Source organism: Bombus impatiens, unplaced genomic scaffold, assembly GCF_000188095.3.
Source record: "Bombus impatiens unplaced genomic scaffold, BIMP_2.2 scf_1666, whole genome shotgun sequence".
Taxonomy (NCBI): Eukaryota; Metazoa; Arthropoda; class Insecta; order Hymenoptera; family Apidae; genus Bombus; species Bombus impatiens.
Genome location: NT_178085.1, coordinates 43,603 through 56,141, shown reverse-complemented (window position 1 = coordinate 56,141; position 12,539 = coordinate 43,603). Strand labels below are relative to the sequence as shown.

Below are 12,539 nucleotides of genomic sequence, written 5' to 3'. Positions count from 1 at the left end.
CTGAACAAGCAAAAATTTTCATTAATTTATATCGATTATCGATATAATTTAACGAATATTTAGTAAATAAAATTCTGGTCACACAATTTATTTCGCGGATATACCTAGAATACCTTAGGTATCTATACAGCTCCTCTTTACAGGTTTCTCCTATTCTTCTAGAAGAAACAATATTGCGAGTTTTGCAACTCGCCAGATTTTCAGAATAAATATTAGCAAACGAAAAATTTGCGCAGCGATACTGAAATATGAACAAAGGTATACCGATTGTTGTATTATCACTCCTCGTGATTAGACGCTAAAAATAGCTGAAAGTTTAACATTTTATACGTAACGATCTCACCTTGGATTTAATCTACCTATACGAATTAAGTATTTATCATAAAACCCGCATGTCGTATTCAAATTATATTTCGCGTATACGTTCGTTCCCAATGTTTGCACGTATTCGGTCGAAACATACCGGGTAATATTCATTGATAAACGACGACACCGCGAGTTGAGATCATCGTGAAAGATATTGTTTAGCGAGAGGGTTGGACGTATCCGTGGGAAGTTCTTCCCTGTAAAACTCGCGGGAACCTTGTCTTAAGAGGATTCTCAGCTACACTGATAAATTTAATTAAAGCCACGAAGAAAACGGGGAGCCTTCTTCGGTTTGGATTGTCGGCGAAAAAAAGACACGAAAATGATGCAGTTTGTACGCGAAACGAGCATGTTTTGCGGTCGTGATTCGAACGATACCTTGGTGTTATTTTTAACCATTATGCCCAGCATCGTGGCGTGTAGTAGGTTGAGGTCTCGGTTAAGTGTATGTCGGTCCTGTTCTCTGTCAAAAGTTCGAGGAACGATTTGATTAACGAAAACATATTTCACGGATCCTGATATAAATAAAACGCTCAAAGAGTATGGAGAATGGGTAACTCATATTCGTGTCGCCTTTTCCCAACAATATTCCAACTTTTATTGCGTAGCTGTAACATGTACAACTCGCTTTGACGATTTCATTTCGAAGTATTTTTTTATTAGTTACGAGCGTGTAATGCATTTTTAAGCGAGGTATTTTTAAATTGGATTTGTATTGTACGTAGATATATTTTATCGTGGAAACTTACAATTGCCCTCGATATAATTTTGTGTTTGCTCGATAGTACCAAGATTACGATTAATCATTATTATATGTGTGTATATATAAATGCACAAGTTTTTAAATATATCGAAATATTCATGTCCGAATTATTTTTTCTAAATAGAACGAATATTCTTTTTATTTGGTTTTGTGTTGATACATTTTCTATTGATACATTTTTGATAGCAAATATGGATATCATACTATCAAACAAGGTTTATGAATTTTTAATGCTTGATAGGAACTATTATAGGAAATATACTATAATTTGTAATCGTTAATGTTAGTGCTTTTTACTAAATAGATTTAGCTGCTATTCGAACAAAGTGTCTATTAATTAAGGCACGATTGCTCTTGGATCAAGATAAGAAAGTAAATTAGAATACTTCGTGACATTGGTGATACTTCGTTCCCACGGAAGGTATAAAAAAACACGGTATTTTAGTAATGATACCTTAATTGCACGCATACCGGCTCAATAGGATGCTCTTTAATGCCTACTTCTTCCTCCTACGTTTATACTTGCGACTTCGTACTACTATTATCAGTGTCGCCGACATTTCATCGTTACTACTACTACTATCAACATTACTGATTATACTACTACCAGTGGCAACGGCTAATTATTTATTTCATGAAATAATTATCAGAGGGAATACTCAGCTCGCCGAAATAATATGGTCGTAATATATAGAATAATTAATTGCCTTTTAATATTTACAACTTTAATGGTTACTCAATCATCGTGTGCAATTTGTGTATCGCCATATAAATGATATGTTATTGAGTTTTATTAAATATGTTTGAGAATTTATAGAGTAACTTATAAATATGATACTTATTTTTATAAAATGGATTCTGTATCGCGCATTAAGGTTCTTTAATTTTCTTTCTATTAATTTTTAAAATAAAACTATTATAAGTTGATTCTTTTGTGGCACAAAATTATAGCAAAATAATTTTTTAAATCCACATCGTTAATGTTAATAATGTTAAACACGATTATTGTAAGTGTCTCGTCCTCGCAAATATAGTAGAGGCAAACACAGAAAATAAATGGAAGTGGCAATGCTCTACATACAATTGTATTTAAGAAATAATAAAAGTACGACAGATTATGAACAACACCTATGTACCGCTATAATAGCTTTTGAATTTGTTCACACGTCTTAATATAAATTTCAAATATAGACATAGTCGTGCTAAAACTGATTTCTCTGCTACAAATTTCTAATACTACAAATAATCAACTGTTATAATACTTCTTGAGCGATTCTTACATGACATATTCGATTTAAGCACATAAATAAACGACAGTGAAACACTTCGGTAAATGTGAAATCTTATGAATTCCAAAAGAGTGGAACACGTCAGGCATAAAATTACCACCGGTTGCAACTATATCCATCAACAAACAATTCGGTATTTCCGTCGATTTCATCATTCCGATTTTATTATAGACATAGACACTTCACGTTTCACGGGATAATAGGTATTGTCGAGGACAACAGGTCCCTTCTACATTAATGCATTGATTCGAACACGAGTGTGCAGTAAGCTCGTGAGAACACGCTTCGAAGTTTATGTTATTTCTATTTCTTCTTTCTCGCATTCTTGTCCTTGCCGACTTTTGCATGCTCCGTTTCTTCCGTTCCTTATTATCCTGACGCTATCATCTGTTACTTCTTTACGCAGTCGATGAACCCGTCCTCCTTTTTCCATTGTCGTATCCTTAATTACCGTCCTTCGTGCTGGTTTCTGCACAGCTTAATTTTCCCGGGCTCCATCGACGTGGACTAAAATCTCTCTCGTCGTTGGGTCGTTGTTCCCCGTTGATAGAAACGAGAGTAGCCGGTGGATCCCTTCCTGTTGTCGACTCGAAAAAGCGAGACTCTGTTACTTTCACGATTTTTGTATCGTCGGGTTTCTAGTTTAGCTGCTGGTAAGGTATTTCGTTATTGGAAAGCAGAGAAAGAGATTTATTTTTCAGCGGGATAAAAAATTGGTACGTTTACGTGCATTGTCTGCGACTTGGACTGAAAGTAGAACGACGAAACAAATAGATCGATTAGTACTAGAAATACATGTGTACCATGATCTAAATTTCTTTTTCTATGAGATTCGTTTCCTATTATTTGCACGTTAACAACCGCAGAAGTTTGATCCAATGTTCGATCTTCGATTTGCCTTGTTCGAGATTGTGTTTTCAACGATTCAACGTTTTTGCTAAATACTCTCGAAATTGATAGACGTTGAAGCTAGTACCGCTAATATAGAAAGATATGCTTGTGACAATTGGAGAGTTTCCTACAATTAATTATGGTGTAACGCGTATAAACGGATAAAAATGATTCTGTAGCAAGCTATCATATTAATAATATCTCGGTATATAATTGATAAATTCACAGTAAAAGAGTTAAGAGAATGCTGTTTATATAACACAATAACTAGACTGCAGATGTTTACGCAGATTCATGTTTTTACGAATATTTTTATATATTTAAATCTCACACAACCTCATGAACATTCGCAGTTTAGTAAACACGACTTAGATTTATGGAAAATTCGAAAGTACAAACGTGCGCAGAATGGATACAACCCGTAAAAATATATAAAATATTCAGAATAGATTATACTCGTTATAACATTTAATAGATAATTTAAACACATAGAATTTTCAATAACTGTATAATTTATATAATGTTATATACGCTCATATATGTTAAACGGTAAAGTCACGCGTATAAGTAATTGTCTAATTACCAGACACGGTGCGTCAATCGAGATTATGGAGCAGGTTGTATTCTAAGCTAATCTGTTTGTAATATTCGGAGACATCCGCGCATACTTTAGCATCTAATCTGTTAATAATGTATACATATGTACTGACTTAAATGTCTAAAGAAACCCAGTGGCTAATAATAGACGATGAAGTCAGGGTCGCGAATATGCAATATGAACCGGCTCTGTGATTATTCGGCGTCAACCTGTATTTCCGGTTGTCTGGTCGCAATGTGAACCCGAAGCGGTCATTCGTACGCACTCTGTGTCTATAGGAGTGCGTTTGGTGCATGGCATAGCTATAGTTAGCTTGGTACGTAGCCAGAAATTGCAGGAAGACGCATAGCTATTACACTTGCTATCATTATACACTTCGAAACGTCGAAGTCTAACAGTGCAAGAATCTTGATTATGTTAACGTAAATGCGTAAATCACTGTGCAATATTGTTAAATTGTTTATATTTATGTCACTGTTATTACAACGGTGCTTAGCGCGATCTCTCTATATGCTATTATCGTTTCTCAGCCGTTCATAGTTAAGCAGATAACATAAGCTATAACTTATAACTTTAAGTTTTTACCATAACACGCTTCCCTAATATTAAAAAAAAGAAAGAGAAAAATTAAGTTTCTCGTAATAACAAATTCAAAGGTTCATCTTACGAAAGATAACAATAAACCGGCTTATATCGCCGTAATTCTCGATTATTTATTTAATTCATTATAACGAGTTCGATTAATTCGAGTTATGTTAATAATTCTTCGCAAGATTTTTTTATTCTGCGTCATATATGTATTCGTATAAGCGCGACAGAAATAAAAAGTCAGACATTAATACCTCCGTGTCTGTAACTTTGTTCGAAACTAAAGCATTGAAACTCTCCCGCGTATAGAAACTTCTCCATGAGTTGTTATTTAAAAAAACCAGTTCTCAACAAACTTATCAATACTCTCTAGCTATTAGCTTTTATTAAAATTTCTATCAGTATAAGTAACTGTTTTGTATAAAAGTAACATCGTATTCTATAAATTAGTTTTGCTTTTAACTTTCGATATTGGTGTATAAGAGTAACATAAATTGTACCGAACTTGATAATGTAGCTTAAACGACGCTATTCGTTTTCAATGCGTAGTGTTCTTTCGTCTTCCCTTAAAGGATTGTAGAAGCCCTTAAAGCGTCCCAAGCCAGACAATGACCGAGGCTATCTACTCACCTGGGTGTAAGTCATTAGTTGCCATAGCTTTCTTACCAGCTACTTCCTGTGCCTTAACATGCAAAAGTTGACATAGGTTTGGTCAATTTTGTTCCGTATACATACATATATAGATATCCTAAATCGTGCATAACAATACGGTAAAAATTGCTATAATTTTTGTAGATAGAGTACAGATGTAAGAAGAAATTAAAACAGATAATGGTTTTAATTAAACAGTAGAAATATTTATTCAAGTAAAATACGTGTCTGTACAATAGGACCAATTGTATTAATCCTTCGTAGTACTCTTAGTTTAATTTTTTTCATATCGTAGATCCTAAAAAATTTTGAAAAAATTCAGTTACTTTATTATTGATACCTTGACTTCTTTATCTAATAGGTTTTCAAGTTAATAGTTACAAGCTATTTATTATAATAATCGAAATTTGAGTGACGATATTCATATATTGTTGTTATAGTACACAGAATAAACAGAAGAATCGAGATAGAAAGAGGTAGAAAGATAAGATAGTATCATAGAACAGAAGGTATATGAACAATTTTATGTGAAATAGTTGGCTTTCAAGTTAATTTACGGAGCACCTTGTTTATCATTGTCTGAGATTCTTTAGAGAAATATGTCTTAATTAACTTTTTAAACCAACTGGCTGGAAAATTCATTAAATATTGACTTCAAATATAACCTATCTTAAATATAATATATTCTATCCTGGTTGCTTTCAGAAATTTTTTATATACATATATGTTAAATAATATGTTGTATTTGACGTCTTCTTTTCACTGTTATTTTCAAAGCAAGCTATGTGGACAATGCACTTCTTCTTGTGCAAACGAAGGTATCCAATCAACGTGGACCTTTTAAGGAAAACTATGTCGAGTCAGTTGCATACACCTGTAAATAGAAACCAACCCTTGTAGTCGTGATAGTTGATTTAAAAAAGGAAAGTAAACTGACAACCGGTACTGTGTATTTCAAGATTAAAAGAAAGTCTTTTTAATATTCATCAGATATTAAATCGTTATTTGTAGCATTTGTAAAACTTACAGATCATGAATATGAATAATATAAAATGCGTTCAATCAAATTACTCTCTGATGTTATGTCAAATTACTCTCGGATTTAAATACAGATAATTCTAGTCCTTTATATCGCTGTGATCGATTAAATTGCATTACATAGATACCTGTATCAGTCACATGTTCAAAGCTAATTTATATGAGATGAGATCTCGATACAGATGAAATTACGGTATTTTCTCATTACAAGTGAAATATACTTTTATACAATCTTTCTGAGCATAAAAGTTTTAATAGTCTTTCCTGTAAATATTTAAACCATATGGCTATAATATTTATCATGAATCTATTCTACTCGGGTAGAATTTAATCATCTTCAACGTGAGTCGCAACCCCTAAGGTACTACAAAGTGTTTTCTAGGAGTCATAAAGTATTCCTTCGTGGGTTGCCGCTGTTATCTACATTTACATTTATTTTACACATCTTATAACAGGATGACATTTCATATCAGATATTATCCTAATTATATCTCGAATATTTATACAAATTTATATTTTTATGGACGCAATTAAAGAAATAGAGCGTCAATAGAAATTCGTTTTATCTATTAAAAATTGTAATGGATACTATGAATATTTTATGTATCTTTCTCTACATTGTATGCATCCTGTGCGGTTTTGCATGTTTAAATTTCGCATAGATGCATAAAAATCCGCACTTTCATCATTAAATTACGATAAATTTTGATATCTACTCACTGCGGTATGTCTACGTTGCAATATTTAATCAATACTTTTAATACTGTTTTTTGGTAAACTAAAGAATACCATTTAAACTTATATTCTATTAAAAATATCTTTTTGTGTAAATTTGAGGGGATTATTTGACAATTGTAAAACGGGGTCACACACGACTTGGAAATGGTTGGGAAAACGTTGAACTACATTAATAATTTACCGACACGTTTGGATAACGAGCGCCAATTTAAGAATTACGCGAGTCTACGATGAACGTTTCCACGGCAAAGCAAAGAGTAATGAGTGCAGTGACCGGCGTTCGTCTCGGACCTTCGTCGTTGTACCATGGAAGATGCAGCATACCTTGAAAAAAAAAAAAAGAAATGGGATGGGGCAGGTAGTTTAAGACAGTGAAAGAAGACGGGAGAGACAGACATAGAAGGGACTATCCACGTGTCGGAGTAACGGTTCGCTGAATTATTTAAAGCATGACGGAGGACTTTGCAAGCGCAGGAGGTTCTTTACACCCGACTTGCATACAAGATACCGGTTGATTTAAGTACACTGTAGATCTGTCACGAGATATGAGTACATATGCATATCGAGAAATTACATGCATTCGTAATGCAATTTAAATGTCCTCGAATATTTGACCACTTTGCATACAGGCCCGAATTACCAAGTTTATGAACAAATTCCAAGATATTCGGGCTTAAAGATTAACTTAAATCAAGGCATTTCTCCATATTCGATGCATTAAAATATAAATATTTTATTCTTTTGATGGAATTTTGTATTTTGTTTTGATAGTGCAAATCTTTTTTTTAGAAAATCTGAGACAATTTTAGATCATAGAAAATCAATGAATAAAAATATAGGACGTGTAAATACCAAAATGAAGATAATAATGTACAAACACTTTATACATACGTTGCTTATGCGTTAGAATAAGAAAAATAATAACAAAATATTGTGTTATAGATATTTTAAATAATACTTTAATTGAAATTTGTAGAATATATTCGAGTAAGATAAACAGTATAATGTCTTATTATAAATTTCTTTTAACATTATCAACACAGTCTTTTTTTAATGTTAACTTAAATTAATTCGACGTTAAATTTGTAACATTTAAATCGTTTATATAATTCTATTGATTAATTTTGGCTGTTGATCCTGAACTTATAAGTAACAACGGTAGCTATGTCTCTGCGTTCGTAAATTAAAGACTGTCTGAAAATTTACTCGTCACATTTATTTAAATGCATGAAGAAATACGCTGGAGACAGCTGAATCTGAAAAAAATCCTTGTCTCGCGTTCCCTTGAACTGCAACAATATCCCTAGCCAGACGTATTTATTCTGCCGGTTGGTGCGTAGGCCGAAGAAGAAGCGATATATTGCAACTTATAAAACCAGTTGCAAGTCGTGAGTCGTGAACGAGGCGCGCTCGTCCCCGACGAAGAATCAAATGGGCCAAGCATGACGATGGGAAGAGAGAGAAAGATTGAACGAAAAATAGGGTGAAGGCGAACGCAGTAAAAAGAGGGAAAAGGAGACAGTTGTCGTATCTCGTTCGCGCAGACAGCACGGCGCGGACACCCCACGTTCTACATTAATTACTTATCCGCAATATGATTCGGGATAAACGGCGTAATGTGGCGCACCTACTTTGTCAGCCTCTTACTAATTACGATAAGTTGAAACGCGTATGGATTTAATAGATTAATAGCGACTATATGGTATTTGCTATTACTATATTTCCTTCCTTTTTTCTATGAATCAAATTTCATCACTTTAGAAGTAATTTTCCTAAACTTGGTGAAATATTTGATCAATGTGTTTCATAGAAGGTTTCCCATTTTTAATTAGTAGTAATATTTTTAAGAATATAATTAAAAAAGAAGGGATTCAAATAAAAATTTGTTTCGTTTACTGTATAAGTATTGAAACGAATATTTTACTTTAAGTATTTTATATAGTTTCGCATGTGCGGTGGCTACTAAAAGTATTTGCATGTACTACATACTTTCATCTTCTAATAAAACGACTTTTTATCAGGTTTTACATTCCATTCACTTATTCGTTCTAATATGACTACGTTGGATTATTCCGTTAGCAGTTGTATCCGATGATACTTAACCATTAGGAATGCTTTTTTGCGCAACTGTGAGAAAGAGTTTGTAGGTTATTCTATAATTTATAAAAAGGCAGGTTGCGTCTTGTAAAAGATTTGAGGACGCTATTTCACCTATTTCAGCTATATATGAAAAATGATATCTAGTTGGCCAATTATCTGTTCAGCGATACGTTAAGAGATCTGTAACAAGTGTCCACTTACATTCATGTACTTTTTGCTCGGTTGAGCATATCTGATTGGTGTAGGACAAAACAACCGCAAAGAAGAACGTGACGAATGATTAAACACGCGCGTAATACTTGACCGCGAAAGAAAGTATCCAAACAATCCAAGCAGAGTTACGTTATTAATTATTCAGTAGTCGGCGTGTTCGTACTCCAACGTATTCCTTGCTATTTTACTCACGATGCAGTTTTTTATTACTACAACGTTTTCTTCTTTTGGTATTTCAGAGCGACCCTAGTACGGCATTTCTTCGTGCGGCTCGCGCAGGGCAGCTGGAAAAGGTTTTGGAGTACTTGGAATCGGGAGTGGACATTAATGCTTCAAATGCTGTAAGCACAGTTTCTCCTTATTATTTTACGTGATTCTCTGATTTATGAAAATCGCCAAATACTGATAAAATATTGCTAATACCGCGGTCCTCGGATTTTTCATTTTTTTTTGCCTCAGTTTCAACCGAAGAAAAGACTTTTAATCCATAGAAAGTATCACGGATGAAAACATCGTGCGAATTTTGTTTCAATATTATCGCTCCATGACAATACTGTCGTCATTTGTAAACTTTGCAAACGATAACTTTTTTGTTTTTTATTTAACATTGAATAATAATAAAACATTTATGAGAATAATAAAAACAAAACATTTATGTACAATAATAAAACATTTCTTTGACTCTATTGATATTTAGTAAATGAAAAAATATATTTATATCGGTGTGCATTCATGATAACGTAAACGTAATTGATCTCCTTTAACGATAGCTTTAAAGGATTAATATTTTATGAAAATATTTAGCATATAGCATATTTTCCTGAAATTCAAAACGGAACTTTTAACTCTAGAAGCATATAATTTGGTGGAAAGGAGGATTTTTATCGTTGGAAGATAGATTTAATATAGAGAACTTAATGGGCTGAAAATGTACGAGAATCTATTAATTACAGAATGGCTTAAACGCTTTACATCTGGCAGCTAAAGATGGACATTTGGAAATTGTCCGAGAACTTCTTAACCGTGGAGCAGTGGTCGATGCTGCTACCAAAAAGGGAAATACGGCATTACATATCGCTTCTCTTGGTAAGTAGAAGCATTACCATTCTTATCATTTACGTATTTTTTAAGGCCGGAGGAGTTATTGCAATCGAATATACGTTTCCAGTTATTTAACACTTTCACTATTGGTTTCTTTAGTGTAACACTAGTTTTTCAGTATAACTTCATAGCATAAATTTAATTGCTTAATATTCAGCGCATATTCTATCTTCGACTATTACTTATGGCAAATATATAGTCTGTTTCTATATGTAGATAGTAAAATAAGTCCAATTTTTAAAATTTTTATGTTACCTGATGGCTAAAACAGGTTTACTGCAATATGACATAATTGAAAAAGAGAAAAACCGGTTAAGTTCAAAGATATAAGCCTTTCGAAAGCACGTCGAAGAATTCAAAGATATCATTCGTTCGTATAATTATAATAATATTATAATAATCAACATATTTAAGATGATATAATTTTTTTTACTAAAGATACATATTCAATACCAAAATCAATAAGGCAATTTTGTTGTAAAGTAAGATCGGCTAACAGCACGATATTTTATTTTGCAAATAAAATTGCTACAAAAAGCGAAAATTGTGATTTATCAATGATCATTAATATTAGTAAAAATATTCTAAAATTGGTAAATACGTATTTTTCTCTTTTCTAGTTACAAAGTGTTCCAAGCTTTTCTTTTTTTTGTAAAAAGTAGTGTATTCAACATAATATACGTGGGATGAGCATTCCGAGTTGAAATTAATATCTCTTTACATAGCTGGACAGGAGGAGGTGGTACAATTGCTGGTACAACGAGGTGCTTCTGTGAATGCACAATCGCAAAATGGGTTCACACCACTGTATATGGCCGCACAGGAAAATCATGATTCTGTAGTCAAGTTCCTTCTGAGTAAAGGTGCCAATCAAACATTGGCTACTGAGGTACGTAAACAAGCTTGATTTCGTTAATTAAACATTTGATGAATTGAGATTTGCTTCTATTACTAGACTGTAGATCTTTATGCATTTATGAAAAATTCAAATATACAAAAATGAAGGGAATGTGCAAGAAAAAGTATTTCCATTTGTTTTACATATTTTTCACGTTTTTCTTTTCCTTACAATATTTGCCATACTTTACAATATTTCTTTTCCTTCTATTTCTTAACCAACCACTTTCATCCCCTTTGCTATTTTTCTCGGATAGCTTTACATATTCGCATAATTCAGTTGCACTGTAGGATTATCCTTTAACGTCTCAACTATTTTCCTCTTCGGATATAACTTCTCATTATATTATTACAATAAAACATAAATTTGTATTTTAATTCTGCTGATACGTCACAGTATCACAATATATTCTAATATATTATATATGTACATATTTAAGAAATTTTGTATCGTATTTAATGGAATGTAAAAATTATGTAGTAGTTAGTACGTATAAGATGAATCTAATATACTTTTTGTGTTCGTAGGATGGCTTCACCCCATTAGCAGTAGCGATGCAACAGGGTCACGATAAGGTAGTAGCAGTTCTGCTGGAAAATGACACTCGTGGTAAAGTTCGATTGCCTGCCCTCCACATTGCTGCCAAGAAAGACGATTGCAAAGCAGCTGCCCTACTTTTACAAGTATGTTGCAATAGTTTGTCGTTGAAGCCCTATATCCCTATATATATATATTCAATCTGATGTGATCGGTATGCGAAAAGAAATCGATTCAATGTCCATAAATTTATAATTCTTTATTTTTATTTCAGAACGATCACAATCCCGACGTAACATCGAAGAGCGGTTTTACACCGCTTCACATTGCTGCTCATTATGGTAACGATCGAATTGCCTCCTTGCTTTACGACAGAGGAGCAAACGTAAATTTTGCGGCGAAGGTAAGGAATTTCTAAGTAACTTGGACTGTAATTTTGTATACGATAAATCTAGACCGGATTACATAGTACGACTTTGATGAGTAATTTGCGGATATGGCCACGTGATTGAGGATTGTGCGGAAGATATCAAATATTTATGTTAGAGTATCAATTACGAGTGAGATATGATTGTAAAAATATATATGGTATTTGCGATAATAGGTTCACGTATGGTGATTTAGCTGCACGTGATAGGAATATATGTGATATTGTTAACGGTGCGATATGGTTGAAAATATAAAAAAGTCGTTGTAGAAACGTGACAACGTTTTGCGAACGTAATAGATGTAAATAAGGAAATATATGTACATATGTTTGTTTACCTA

The 12,539-nt window shown here is 33.1% G+C and overlaps 1 protein-coding gene across 1 annotated transcript in view; it reads left to right on the top strand.

Moving 5' to 3' along the window:
• Positions 1–12,539, top strand: part of LOC100742486 (ankyrin-3) — a 57,646-nt gene that overhangs the window by 19,659 nt on the left and 25,448 nt on the right. The window contains exons 3-7 of the mRNA XM_033324192.1: positions 9,475–9,576; positions 10,189–10,321; positions 11,062–11,225; positions 11,762–11,917; positions 12,046–12,174. Coding sequence (XP_033180083.1) covers positions 9,475–9,576; positions 10,189–10,321; positions 11,062–11,225; positions 11,762–11,917; positions 12,046–12,174 — 684 coding nt within the window. The remainder of the gene's footprint in view (positions 1–9,474; positions 9,577–10,188; positions 10,322–11,061; positions 11,226–11,761; positions 11,918–12,045; positions 12,175–12,539) is intronic.